This window comes from Sceloporus occidentalis, unplaced genomic scaffold (genome assembly GCF_023333645.1).
Source record: "Sceloporus occidentalis isolate IW3139 unplaced genomic scaffold, rSceOcc1.0.p SCAF_195, whole genome shotgun sequence".
Taxonomy (NCBI): Eukaryota; Metazoa; Chordata; class Lepidosauria; order Squamata; family Phrynosomatidae; genus Sceloporus; species Sceloporus occidentalis.
This window is the reverse complement of record NW_028317175.1, coordinates 378,060-392,958: the sequence shown is the minus strand read 5'-3', so window position 1 is coordinate 392,958 and position 14,899 is coordinate 378,060. Positions and strand designations below refer to the sequence as shown.

General features: G+C 39.8%; 1 protein-coding gene across 1 annotated transcript in view; it reads right to left on the bottom strand.

The window, feature by feature from the left end:
* The window catches only part of LOC149278293 (poly(A)-specific ribonuclease PARN-like), a 42,134-nt gene extending 30,969 nt beyond the window's left edge, over positions 1-11,165 (bottom strand). The window contains exons 1-18 of the mRNA XM_089502123.1: positions 11,147-11,165; positions 8,191-8,268; positions 7,249-7,328; positions 6,984-7,051; positions 6,791-6,872; positions 6,541-6,601; positions 6,284-6,449; positions 5,712-5,777; positions 5,392-5,430; positions 4,827-4,869; positions 3,560-3,640; positions 3,144-3,200; positions 2,761-2,838; positions 2,151-2,194; positions 1,981-2,023; positions 1,197-1,272; positions 541-651; positions 141-210 (exon numbers count right to left, since the gene is read on the bottom strand). Coding sequence (XP_089358249.1) covers positions 141-210; positions 541-651; positions 1,197-1,272; positions 1,981-2,023; positions 2,151-2,194; positions 2,761-2,838; positions 3,144-3,200; positions 3,560-3,640; positions 4,827-4,869; positions 5,392-5,430; positions 5,712-5,777; positions 6,284-6,449; positions 6,541-6,601; positions 6,791-6,872; positions 6,984-7,051; positions 7,249-7,328; positions 8,191-8,268; positions 11,147-11,165 — 1,262 coding nt within the window. The remainder of the gene's footprint in view (positions 1-140; positions 211-540; positions 652-1,196; positions 1,273-1,980; positions 2,024-2,150; positions 2,195-2,760; positions 2,839-3,143; positions 3,201-3,559; positions 3,641-4,826; positions 4,870-5,391; positions 5,431-5,711; positions 5,778-6,283; positions 6,450-6,540; positions 6,602-6,790; positions 6,873-6,983; positions 7,052-7,248; positions 7,329-8,190; positions 8,269-11,146) is intronic.
* Between the last annotated feature and the right edge of the window lie 3,734 nt (positions 11,166-14,899).

The following is a 14,899-nucleotide window of genomic DNA, read 5'->3' as shown; positions in this document are numbered from 1 at the left end:
TCACTCAGATTTACATCGCTCACCCAACACCCAAATGAAGGAGAGGCTTCAATTTTTGTTTAGTTTAATGAGACACAAACTGCTTCCAAACCAGGCACGCGCCTTGCTTGGAGCACACCACAAGCAGTTCCGTTACTTACTTGTTAAAAAATGGCCGGATGATCTTTGAACGAGCCGATACAAAGCCTTTAGGGGGACTTAGAAACGATCCTAGTAATGGAGAGAGGAGAAATGTGCTAGATTACAAAACCAGTCAACACTTCTGAATCTTGTTGCATTCTGAACTCCTATCAACAGCACTCAATGAGAGCTGAAATGTGTCTAAGTTACCTAAAATACATTTAGAACAAAAAGGGCACTAAAACAATTAAAATAGCCAGCCACCCAATAGATTATACGGTTAAATAGATTATACGGTTATAGCAGCAGGCCAGAAAATTATTCAGGAGCTTAGCCATACAGTTGGAAGAGGAGAGATGTCGCATCATGGGAGTAGAAGCATGGCATGGAAGAACGTTGAGACGTTTGTAAAACAATCACCTAGATAGTTGGCCATGGAGATAAAACACAGTCCGGTGATGTAGGCATCATAGCCAGCTTCATGTAGCTGTTCTGAGGCAGTGTTGTAGCTTGGAAATCCATCAGCACTGTCTAAATAGAAGAAGAAAAAAAAAAAAAAAAACCTTCAGAAATCAGTGGAATCGGAACACTGCATATATTGCTCTTTGGGCCACCGTCGACTCCAAACACTTTCACTGATATGAGCAGCCAGTTTTAGCACACATTCAATTGGATTTTCTGCTAAAACTAATCAATTTATGTGCTTATAGCAGGAAGGTGCATTATTGCCCCACACATGCATGTTGTCCGTTATGTATTTAGAATCCCAATGTAGGCACAGGCCTCTCAACACCCCAATTACACCCCATCAAACGTCTACACATAGGCAGCACTCTCGGTTCACATAGCGGTCGGGCAGTAAGAATGCTCCTACATGAGATAATGCCTCTGAAACCAGCTTCTTTGTAATGAAAAAAAGGTTCTTTTACATAGGTTCTACAAAAAAAAAGCCACTACACCCTGTGTTATACCTGTACAAAAAAATAAAAACAAACCCAACGCCCAACACTGAACATGGTTTATGAAAGTTACAGAACAAGCCAATTAACCATCTCGATTGCCAACAGAAGCCTTACCAACTTTCGTGGGTTTGAAAGGAGGCTCTTTCAATCTCTTTTCCAGTTCAGCAAGGGATGTGTTATAAATAATTTCCTAAGAACACATAAAAAGAGGCAAAACAATTAATGCCAGATGTATATTGCTCGCCATTACAGCATAGCGGGGAAGACTGCTCTATTGCCCTCATGTGGTAGGAGAACATATAGGTTAGAGGAACCAGAACACAGACATCACTAACAATGTGTTAATAAAACATTCCCTGGCGATAGAAATAGTTCTCAGGAAAGACAAGTTACAGAACTTCGCACTATATAGGGGGCACCATGCGACAGCCACTCAACTAACATGCATAAGTCTAACAGACACGTGCCTCGGAAACCGTGTCCCACTTTTATTCATATTTTTTTTATTTTCATTTAGAAAACATGAATATAATCAATAAAACGTGAACACGCATGGGATAGACATACGGCTATCCTGAATCTAAGATGAGAGGAAGAACCGACTAATGTGCAAGTCTTTGCTTCTGCATCAGGGCAAATGGCCAAAGTTTCTAAAAGACATTGTCACTGCATAGTGTATTTCAATAAATTATATACAATTTGACCGGTATACCTGAATTATAGATGTACTTCCGATAGCACCAATAGATTCAACACCATGAAAAGTTAAGTGGCGTTGCTTGCATATGTTCTACATCGAGACTCGAGCCACAAACGGGTACCCCACTACAGGACATGTATTTCTAATAGGTCACTTACACCTTTAAGATAAGCTACTTCCTACATTACTGTACTCTACCTTAAATGGATTCGTACTGGCCATAAGCTTTGTGTCCAACACTCTGAAAGAAAAGAAGTTAAAAAGGTCAATGAAAATGTAACTGCATGCCATAACAGGATTCATTTTCTCATGTTTAAACACTTTAAAAATGACAAAAAAAACCCCAAAACAAAACAAAACACACGTACCTTGGAAAGACACAAGTTGTTACTTCCTTAAATTCATTTAAATCCTACATGGAGACAAAGAAAAATAATTTGGATTTATAGAAAAAATACCCAACCATGTACATACTGGTTTGTGAACAAACCCAAGGAATTGAGGCAATATATAATTTAGAAAAAACCTCAGGAATTTTTTATCCACTGAAACAATATAGTACAATTTCTTTTTTTATTTTTTTTTGTTTTTTTTATATAAAAAAAAAAAATCTTTTTTACCTTTCAGTATGTAGTCTATAAGGTGTACAGGAGAGTTTGTTAGCAGGCTTACTCGAACCAAATTAACCAATTACTAAACCTGCAGACTGACGCGTTCTACATGCAAAATAGGACCCATGCAGCCATCTAGCCAAGCCTTAGTTTTAATGGCTGCAGCATCCCTCAGAAGTGTCAAAATAGTATTAGACTTATGGTGCCCTACTAGTATTCCCTTTGTAATTTTTTTTTTAATTATTTCTTTATTTATTTATTTAACACTGCAGTAAGTTATGTAAAACATTAACAAAACTTTGGATCAAATTCACAAAAATGCTAACATGAACGTTATTAGAACACAAGACATTTAGCAAATACTTACATCGGGCAGCTGGCAGAAGAACTGGTGAATAGTGTGCATAACATCCAATAGCATGTTGTGTCCAACCACAAGTTTACCCTGCTCAAAGATGATAAAAAAAAAAAAAAAAAAAAGGTATGACATATAGGACTGCCAATAATTTTGAGTTTTGAATGAGTGCATTATATTTACTTTATCTCAAAGCCGTTTGACATCCTTTTTAGCCGACTATAGCAACTACCTATCAGTGGCTGTTCCTGTAATGCATGACAATTAAGTGTGCCAAAGTTTAAACGATGAATTATTTTTGGGAAGGGTTTGCACGTGTAATATTAGTACTAGGAGTGCTGTAAAAGCAATACATTTGGAAGCGGAGGAAAAGCACATTTAAGCACCAGACTAACCGATGTTGAGATTGCATGGATGATCCGAGAAAATCCCACTGCATCATTTAGTTCTTCCTGCAACGGCAAACATTTAACAGACACAGAAAAAACAAAAACAGCAGAAAAAAATGTAAAAGAAGAAGTGAGCAACTTTTGCACAGTCCATTTAAAATTTAGTGATTCCACATGAGTTCAGATTTATTTTGAGCGATAAATGAATTATGGGAACAGAACATATGTATTGATCATGCATCTGTTCTTATTTTCTAGTTCTATATTGTATTTTATTCTTTATAGTATGATGTGTAGTCATTACATATATTTAGCGATTTAGCTTCTATATTAGTGTTTCTTTATATATTTGATTCCACATCAGTTCAAGACCGATATCTATTTTCAGCACTTAATTTGGTTGTAATTGCAAGTTCCAATACCTGCTCCTTTGCTTGCTTGTCCTGTTCGATTTTCTTACGCTCCTCTTCATCAACTTTATTGATGACTATATATCTCTCCTTCTGAAATTTAAAAGCAGAATACACCAGAGGTTTTATACATATTTCAGGAAAAATGCCACTTTAGCTAGTCTTAGAAACCTCTGCATCAATGCGACGGTCACCATGGGATGAAGCAAAACTGAACCATTTTATGGACCACATCTATGTCTTGTCTAGCAATGATTCTGGGTCTAATACTCAGTAACGTTTTCATTGATACAATATCCTGGCCGCAGAATTTTTGTTCCAAAAGCAGTTCTTAAATATATTTGATTTTTTTAATTTTTTTTTTTAAATGCATTCCTCATGAATGTAAAGATACACAAGCACCTTTCAGCTGCGCTGATCCAATGCATATAAACCAAAATTTATTTTTTTTGTGAATAAAATTTTTATTCAGATCCGAGTGAACAGGGCAAATACAGCAAGAACCATCGGTACAGACTCCAAGACATTCGTTAAAATGTTACAGAGTACATCATCCCGAGGATGAAAAATTGGACATTAGTAAGTCGTGGTAAACACAGAAACCTTGGAAATCGTATGATGTATAAGCCGTAACAATGTAAAGAGTAGGATCTGAGATTTTGCTGTTTATGTATAACAAGTGAGCAGCGTTAGGAAGAAGGCCGATAAAGACGTGATGATAACGCCTCTATTGATGCAGATAAAGTGCTCACAGAAGGAAAAAAGAGAAATAAATAAAAATTCAACAAGAACCCAAAATTTATTTTTAATAAAAAAATTAAGGGTTGAAAAGCAGGATCTCTTCTTGCATCTTATTGTAATTGTACTTTAAGGCTTAAAAACCTAGAACAGGATTCTGCACTTAATTTCCAAAAATGAAACCCAGAGGCCCCAAAAGCTGTTGCAATACTACCTGCCCAGACATCTTAAACCACGCACTACACGTCCTTCCACAAAAGTGTGCAAGCGGTATTAATAGTGTATATGTAAAAAGTTATACTAATTAACGTTTGCAATTCAAAATTGAATGCAACAGCATAAAAATAGTAATACAAAGTGACGGAGGATAGTAGTATCAGGACACATACTTTAACACCATCTACATAATGAATTGTTCAATACACTTTAATGATTCGGCTGAGAAAACTATTATAAAGCAGGCACCCAAGCTTCACATAACTTTCTAGTAACTATTATGTTGCTTGGTTTTAAAAAGTAATTTACAGATAAACAAACTTACCTTTTCTGACTCCAGAGTCTCAACATGAGTACCTCTTGGATACCTTTCAAGAGAAAAAAAAAAATATATTAGAATTTCACATGAGATTGCCACAGAATATTGCTGAACACCATCGATCCATCATCTGAAATGAACAAAGGGTTAACAGCAGAAAGACAACTTTTGTTAAGCATATAATCCAAGGGGTATCCCTGCTCATAGCGCTGGTGTCACCCCAGAATACGAAGAAGATCTTATTACTATTGCTTAATACTGATTGATTGTACAGCATCATTTCAGTTCTAGTCCGCTGCAAGCAATTGCCAACAGCCAGGCATACACTGCCATAAATGAAAGGCCGGTGTCAGTAAGCAATAACTGTGTAAATAATAATTACAACCCCCAAATGCTACTAATATAAACAGAGAAGGAAAAAGTATTGCTACTCTATCATGTTAGTGTTCAAATCTTTAATGTGTGACTTTGCTCTGCCTCTTCCACACATGACCAATGGAGAAGAAGAAGAAGAAGAAGAAAAAAAATAATAAAAAAAAAAAAAAAGAGCAAAGAAAAAAGACCCACTTACTTCCAGTTCAGCGTCTGGTATATAAGCTTCCGCTGGTACCTAAAACAGAGAATTAAAGATTATTTTCTTACACGAACAGCAAGTGCAGCAACAGGAGCCCTTTGCCAAGAACTATATCACCAAGTGTTTACCTTACTAAAAACAGGATTACCCAATGGGAGTTTATGTGCAATGCTATACCTTAAAGCCAACAAAGAATATAAATATACATTTTGAAAGCTTTACAGATGATATAAACCTAACAGCATCTACTTATGGCATATTAAAAGTAAGCCACTAGGAAAATTGCATATATTTGTTTTTGGCCATAAAACACTGACCCAGTACAAGGCTCCAAATCCAAGCTTTTCCTCTTTTCGTCTTTTAAAAAGTCTTCCACACGTTCACTGGAAAGAAAATCAGTTAAGATTAGTGGGCCCCATATTTCAAAAAGAAACAGTCCCCAAAATGTTTGGCAACAACTCCAATACCATAGGGCAACTGGAACATCTTTACTTACGAGGGGAAATACTTCCAATTGATTTAGATCCTTCCCGGGCAGCCTTTACTTAAACTAGGAAGCATTAATACGTACACACGTGCCATGTAAGCCACCAACTCAGCCGCTAATCACATGTAAGCTAGCAAATCATCGTAGTTCAGATAGCATGCGTGTAACTGGCGGCTGGTCCTCCTATTGAACCCAAAGTTCAGCAGAACTACCAAATGGAGTTATTTTAAATGAATACCCAATAAAGTTCCATCATTACATTCCAGAATCTTCGTTACAAGCATATGACGTAATATTCAAAAAATCCCCCCCCCCCTATACATGCAGATGTAGCACTAAGCTAAGGCCAAACCAAAAACTTTACTCATCACAAAATGAGAATTATTCAGTTCTAGAACGTACACAATTTTTTCAATAAAACCCTTCTGCTCATCAGGTATGTTTACAGGAGTCTTTGGAGCATTCGGAGATATATACGATGTTGCGCTTGAACCGTTGGATTGAGAGCGCTTGTCTTCATACTGATCTCGCAACCGTCGTTCCTCCTCTTGATTCAAATACGGAATTCCTGGGAAATACACGGCATACGACTAAATAAAACCCCTTAGTATCCGCAGAAAACGCATCTGATCCATTCAAGCATCCGACTGGCGACTTACCATTACGAAAAACTTTATTAAAATCAAAACCCTGGTTAGCCAAAAAGTCTATACTTGAGCTCTGGAAGAATAAATAAAAAAATGGCATCACACAACAGTTTATTTCTCTTGCATAATAAAAACAAAATCAACCGAACGCACTGATGAGACATTAGTCACTGCGATCATGAGTGGTAATACCTATAGTTCAATTTTTAAACACAGCAGCTGCTTCGAATCTTAATAAAAAAAATCTAAATAAAAAAAGTACCTGACAAACAAACTTCTTATCTGGAGAATTTCTGTTAAATGGCTTCGGAAAGATATAAAAATTAAAGGATTTTATCAAATATCTGCAAGATAAAAAAAACAAAACACACAATTATGAGGGTACATTTTGACAAGCGAAGGCTACAGAGAAGGGGGAGGAAGGCAAAAACAAAACAAACAAAAAAAACACCTACTTTCCATCTGTGTTATCATAGTTAAAAGTGCATAAGCCAAATTGAAAGAGTAAAAAGTCCATTGAGTGCTGAAAGACAAAATGGGAAATAGCATAGAGTCTAAATGTATTGATAAGCTGTTTTCATGCATTCATTCATACACACACACACACACCCCAATAATATACAGAGACTATGATGCACGTCGTAGCCATGTGCTTCACTGTCAGGGACTCGAAAGCAAGTCCATGCTGATTTACAAAGCCAAGAATGTCTTCAAACTGACCTTTTTCAGCTTCTGATATCTTTCTTCTGGTGTGTCGAAGCCATTTGTTAAAGTGCTAACAGATGGGCCATCGCTTATTCCTGAAAAACAGACGAAGTTCTTGTAACTCATGCAATAATTACGTGCTTTAAATTAAATCTTTCCCTTTACCAATATAGTTATACATATTCTACACATATAGGAAACATGACATCACAATTAGGTCCTAATTACTCATAACCAGAACACTTTCCACAGAATTACGTTGCAAATGTGGAATATATTTTAGGCTTTTACTATAAAGCATTAATGTAAAAATCTACACAAATAAAGAGTCTAATACATATTCCAAGTTATCAACTTTCTATGTTATAGACTAGATATTAAAAATGCCCAAATAAGACATTATAATAAAACTGATTCAGGTAGGTGGGCAAGCAGTAAGTTTAACTATGAATATCAGCTGCGTTAATGTTTTAAGACATTCCAGCCAATTTGAGTCAACATATCTGCATTATAATTCCCAAACCTCATACTGCTCTTGTATTAATGTAAATCTCTGTATCGTATGGTGATGAGATAATACAACAGGAGATCAGCCACTTGCTCCGCATAAACCAGTAGAGGTGCGGGAGCCTACTGGTGGTATCGCACTATTCAAGACAGAACATGGGTACAGCCATACAATCCCACCAGATACGGAAAGCGTTCTTTCAGCCGGGCTCATATTCCATCCCTCCTGCCACGAACGTGTAGCCTTTCCGGGACTACATGAAGAGGAGTGTAGGCTAGCAAAACGTAAAGGCGATATTCCTGTAATATGTAGTGACTCCTGAGCAAGACAGCTATTCATGGTCTGTATGCAGGTTAAGTTTAAGATACAAACCTCTACAGAACAAAGTGAAACAGAAGAACACAATGTTTCAACCATAAAGAACAAAAACAAACATTTGAGAAACAAACCTGAAAATTCGCCATCAATAGCTAAGAAGTCTGCCTCTTCAATCGCTTGATAAACTTTCGGTAACTGGTCCTTAAAATCTGAAAAATAAAGTCCTCGGTGTAATATCTCATGTACGGCCAGAATTATAAGAGGTTACAGGCTAGGAAAACATACAGTCTTACATCATGGACTGCAATTTAATGCAAACAACCGATAAAGGGTAAAATCGCACATATCCAGCCAGCGGCCACACACTACAGCGCGGGGTCTTCTGCAGTAGTGCCCATCCAGGTAGCCAGGAGGCTCAGCTGGGCAGATGCCCGGGTTGTCTGATGGCCAGCCCCTGCCATTAAGCATGTGCATTTGCTGCTATGAATAGGTCAGAACATATATACAATAAGCACAATCTCTGGGCTTTTTATTCAGCAAATGTTGAACGATTTCCCGTGGTCTACTCCAGACCTCACGCGCCGCACAGGTGCTCAGCACTGCTCCTTGACGTCAGGAAGCAATTACCAGGGATGTATTCTACATATTCTGAGCCCAGATAGACGCATTTTATTCCATGTTAAGGCTCCTGCTCATGTCCGCTGTCTATGATTCACTTAGGGATCCTGCTTGTTAACTCTAGTTGTTTCTGCTCTTTGTGTCAATGAACTAAAGGAGAAGTTGACGGGACAGTTGGGGTTTTAACAGCTTGACATCACGTTACACTAGAGCAAACCGCCAAGGGGATGGAGGGCAGGAAGAGCCTGGCCAGCCAATGTAAATCAGTTTGATTTCTTCTATGGTTTGACTTGTGTGTTATAATTATTAACTGTACTACAGGCTAAGCCTTTGCGTACTTGGTTAGGGTGCCGAAGGTTGCGTTCGGCACTGTGTTCCTCTTGTACGCAATATGTATGTTCTGTTCTTGAATAAACTCAATGAGGCTTCTAACAAAGGTACACTAAAAAGTGTACATTATGCAGGGCCTGCTCAATCCATCCTGCTGGAAAGCCTACTATTGTTGGCCCTTCATAACGAAGTTGAAAGTAGGGCTGCAACTAACGATTTTAATAATCAATTACTTGGCCGATTATTTTTTCGATTAATCGATTAATCGGATAAAAAAAAACAATATGCAAATTTTTTGTTTATTTTAAATAATTTAATGAACTGGATGTTAAAAAACAACTTAAAATTTACATTTGTTATGATGTAATAAAAAACAATATTTTCAAAGTACAAAAACCCAAACACAATATTTATGAAACAAAATAACCCCAAACATTCTGAAAAGAGGTGGACTATTACTGTTCAAGAAACTTTGCCCCAGCCCTGGTACTTTGCACTTTGCACCCGGCACTTTGCCCCACCCCTGGCACTTTACACCCAGCACTCAGCACTTTGCCCCAGCCCTGGCACTTTGCACCCAGCCCTGGCACTTTGCACCCAGCACTTTGCCCCAGCCCTGGCACTTTGCACCCAGCCCTGGCACCCAGTCTCCAACTCTGCCCTGTACCCAGCCCTGCCCCCACATTCTGCCCTGCCCCCACACTCACACCCTGCCCTGCACCCACACCCCCACTCTGCCCTGCACCCAGTCTCCCACTCTGCCCTGCACCCCCACCCCCACTCTGCCCTGCACCCAGTCTCCTGCCCTGCCCCCACACCCTGCCCTGCATCCCCACCCCCACTCTGCCCTGCACCCCCACCCCCACTCTGCCCTGCACTCAGTCTCCTACCCTGGCCTGCCCCCCCCACCCCGCCCTGCATCCCCTGAAACCCCACCCCCGCGAACCGCTCTGTGCGAACGGAGCCACTCGCACAAAGCGATTCGCACAGACATGAAGAATACTTACCTCCGGAACGCGTCACATCCGTCACGCAGTGCAGAGCGTGTAGCGGAAGCAGGGAACGCTCGCGGAGGTAAGTAAAAGGAGCCAACAACGAATCGATCACTCGATTAATCGATAACGGAAATCGTCGACAACGATTTCCATTATCGATTTTATCGATTCGTTGTTTCAGCCCTAGTTGAAAGCACAACTCTAAATACTATCCGTGAGAGCCATCACCATAAGTACCATCCGTAAACCAACCACACACTGAGGTTACACAAACACATAGGGTGGTAGGTAAACGGAAGAGCCGCCCATCAGAATACAATAAAGGAATTTAACCATATATAGGATAGGGATATTCTGAGACGAGGCCAATGACTGATTCCGGTTCGCTTCTTCACAGCAGGCGAATGGCCCTTATAACTTTTCCCACGGCTGCGCTCTCCATCACTCACCTCAAAAACATGACTACAAAGCTGTATTGAGTTAAACGAGCGCAGGCTGATTCACGATGATCGCATGGTGATGTTCTGAGCAAATCGCATTTACTGGCCCCATAACATAAGCGCAAACAAAGCCCCAGCATACCACACAATAACGCACGGTCCAAAACACATCAAACTGGACAGTTATATTATACGGGGAGAGGTCCCTCAACAAAGCTTGTAGGGGGAGGAAGTTTTTTGTTACACCACTGCCAATGATTATAATGAATGCTTGATGAGTTTTATCACCATGCATTTCACCAACAGCCTTTAGGCAGAGTTTAAACACAAAACCAGTGGAAACCCTGCCAGCTGTATGGGCCATAACCACGTTAAGGGAATATACTAATCAGTTTAGGCAGCCTGAACCGGACACATTAACTCCATAAAGCCAAAGCACCGATACCAACAGCTACCACAATCCCAACACCTAGCAGGGAATTAAGAAGGGCTACTTATAGCATGTGCGTATTAACCCGGATATAAAATGATCAGAACTAAACCGATGACAAAATATCACGGCATGTGTGTCACCAAGTGAGAGTACATGACAGCCACGACTCGGTGTGCTTGGTGTGCTTGGTACGCTCCGGGGGGGACGCTTTCCCCGGTTGAAGACACATTAGAATTACACACAGGCAGCACGTATAACTGGGATCACTCACTGGTCCTGGTGATTTCCATTCTTGCAAACCTTGCACCAGCAATGCTAAGAAGCCTAACACCAGTTGCCCTTTAACTCCTCCCCGGGGTATCACTTCCGGTGTTCAGATCCTCAGGTTGCTACTCCAGCCGGCTTGGAATCCCCCGCCCGTTACACACATGCATACGGAAAGGGCGTGGTCACGTCGTTCGTGCCCAATCATTGCACAGAGGCGTGGTTTCGGACGTTTAACATCATCGCTCATCGTTAGTTCGTGCGTAGGTTCTAGTGATGGGAAGTTCGCATCATTAAAGTGAATCGGTTCATTTCGAGTTATTCTTTGAAATGAATCGATTCATGAACCGATTCATGTGTAACGCATATATATATATATATATATATATATATATATATATATACATATATATACATATATATACACACACACCTGTGTGTGTGTGTATGTGATCTAATGCGGCTTCATTGTGTGCCCCTGAATGGCAGAAATAATATGTGGTCACCCTACTCCCGAGTACACCGATACCCCACATGCATGGGTTTATCAGGTTGTTTGGGAGGTAAAATTCGACATTTGGGAAGTGCGCTTCTTTTTAAATTGGAACTTTAACATCTGGTCCTACTGCCCCGTGTCCTAATAGGGCCATCTTTGAAGCCGGGTTATTCAATTTACCCCATCAAACCATATATTTCCGAAAGCTAGACACCTCAAGGTATTTCAGATGGCGGCATATTAACCCTTTTAGTATTTGCATTTAATTTTAATTTTTAGTATTTGCATTTTATCACAGAAATTGCACTTCAGGTGTGATTTTACAGCTCCTGGTACATGTCACTGTGAAACAACACACCGATATATGTTCAGCAACATCTTTTGATTGCAGGGATACCACCCATGCATGGGTTTGTCTGGTGTTTGGGGGCTAAAAGGCCAGATTTGGGAAGTGCACTTTTTTTTTTTCATGTGGTCAATAAATGATTAAAAATAATAAAAAAGAAAAAAGTTACATCCCATTGCCATAGCACAACATCTAAAAGGTATAACCCTCTGCCTTCGTTTAAAACCCCCAAACCCGTCAAGCCATAAGTATGAAAAATACTACCCTATAGGTTACTATCTGTAAGGGATGGCTATGGCCACCTAGGAAAGAAAAATAAAACCAAGGATGTGGGGTATTTCCATAATCAGGAGACGCAGCTAAACAAGAAAAAAAGAGCAGGAAATTATTGCTACAGACAAGTTTGGCAGTGATTGATGGCCAAATGGCTGCATGAAAAATGTCCAAATGCCCCTGATGAGATACTCTGGGTTGTCTGCTTAACAGAAATATATACTTTTATGGGGGGTATTTAGAATTAGGGGGTGCTAAACAGGCCCATATGAGGCATAGGGCCACTAAAGCGAAATGTGGAATCTATAACACGCATGGTCTGTTTTTTCCTAATTTCAGCTAGTTTTTACTAAAATTCTCATCCTAAATTTTCAGCTAATTATGGTATCAAAAGAAAGTCTTCTCTCTAATTGAAAAAAAAGACAATATACAGTTTATATGGGTATACTCTTTGCAGGAAAGGGGGTGGGTCGCTGAACCGACATACCCCAAAAATAGCAATATTGCTCTGGGACTTGAGGTGCAAAAAATCCCTGGGTCTTACAAAAGAGAGTTGCCATTTCAATTCAATTCACTGAACCTGGGACCTCCAGGTGTGGGGTGAGGTAAAGCAAACCGGCCCCAGTGGCCCCTCGCCCACCCTGGTAGTATACACATGTACTGGCCCACATATTTAAACATATACACACTGTGTAGTAGCGCCATTACCTATACCTATGAAAAAAAATCCTAGATATTTTTTATATATTAAACATATAGCTTGAAAAACCGTCAGGATGAATTGGTATGGACAGAACAGAACGGCTCAGCATACTTTTTCTCCCTATTTCTTTGGCATCTAAGGTCTGTCTCATTTTACACTCAATACAGCCAGTTCACCCTCCTCTAATATGCTTTAAACATTTACCACACGTATGCTTTTTTTTCCTCAGGATTATTAATTTATTACATACAAATGAACACTATACATTGAATCACTCTCTGGTCCAAGTAAAGTATCTGAGTGTTGTATTCTTCTGTTGTTTTCCTTCTGTAATTGAATTTGACCAGACCTCTCACTTTTCAAACATTCCTCCAAAACAAGAGTATTTGTGACAACTTTTTTTTAGGTTTTTCTGTGGCTGGCTGTCTTCCATTTTTGGCCTTCTTTAAGAAAAAATTTGCCAGCCTCTCCAACACATTCTGTGGTCTGCTCATCTTTGGGGTTGGAGTAGGTGAGCTGTTGTGATCTGCTTCAGAGGAGGAGATCGTGTTATCAGATGGTGTTTCCTCGTTAGCTTCAGCAACATACTCTGAAATGATCGTGTAAGAGACGGCTTCTCCTGTGTCCTCTTCGCTTTCCTCTGGTGGTGGAACAGTATTGGTATAAATCATGTTATCAGATCTAGTTTCTTCGTTAGTTTCAGCAACGTACTCTGAAATGATCGTGTAAGAGACGGCTTCTCTTGTGTCCTCTTCGCTTTCCTCTGGTGGAGGAACAGCATTGGTGTAAATGGTGTTATCAGATGGTGTTCCCTCATTAGTTTCAGCAACGTCCTCTGAAATGATTATGTTAGAGACGGCTTCTCCTGTGTCCGCTTCACTTTCCTCTGGTGGAGGAAAAGCATCAGAGTAAACATGACCAGGGACACATTCTGCTATATTCTCCTCCAACTCTTGAATTGAAGATTGTCTGTTATCTCTCTCGATGTTTCTCACGGCATTAATTGTAAAGTTTATCACAATTCCTCCAATAAAGCAACTCACTATTACAGACTGCCATTCATAGCAGCAAAACCCATCATCAATTCTGGTAATGAAACCCAAAGCACTATATGGTACAGGACAGCTAAAATCACTTAGTGTCCAGTAAGACATATCTCCGAAGAATATATCAACTGAATTCGCAAAATGGAATATAAAGTTATCCTAGACAGGCACAGCTCCTCTCAGCTAACTGGCAGAGCAACAAATGTTCAGTGCCCTGCACTCACTAAACTTGTGCTGCAAAACACATGATGTCATAAAGACTGAGCACAGAGCAGTGCAACAGCATCACAGCCTGTGTCTGAAAAGCTGACACAGACCTGGAAAAAAAAAACCAGTATAAAACTATAAACATACCTGGGAACACTTCGGGTTTGGCCCGGAGAACTCTGGGAGAAGTGTTTCTTCTTAGGTTCCCCGAGTCAACACCTGAATCATCCAGGTCACGGCGTCCTATCATGCCCCACTCCCCTCCCATTTCCCCTTTAACCCCTTAAAGAACAGGCTGGTTTTTGTTGTACCCTTTGGGTACAAGGCTATTTTAGCACTTTTGCTGTGCTTGTGTAATTTTCTCCTCACCCATTTAGTGTACCCACACAAGTTACCGTATTTCTTCAATTATAAGACAACTCCCCAAAATGTGAATATTAATTTAGGAAAAAGAAAAGGCTTGGATATAAGAGTACACTATAGGACAAAAGTTTTACTAGTAAATATTAATTCTTGTCAACTATTTTTTCATATTTACTAAAAGCTATGATTGAGAATTTGTTTTTTGTTTTTATTTCCGAACCTGTCCCCCAGTTATGCACTCTGCCCCCAGAAATGCCTTATACCCACCATATGCCACTGTGCCCCATGATATGCCTTTTAACCCCCTGGCATAAATAACATGGTCA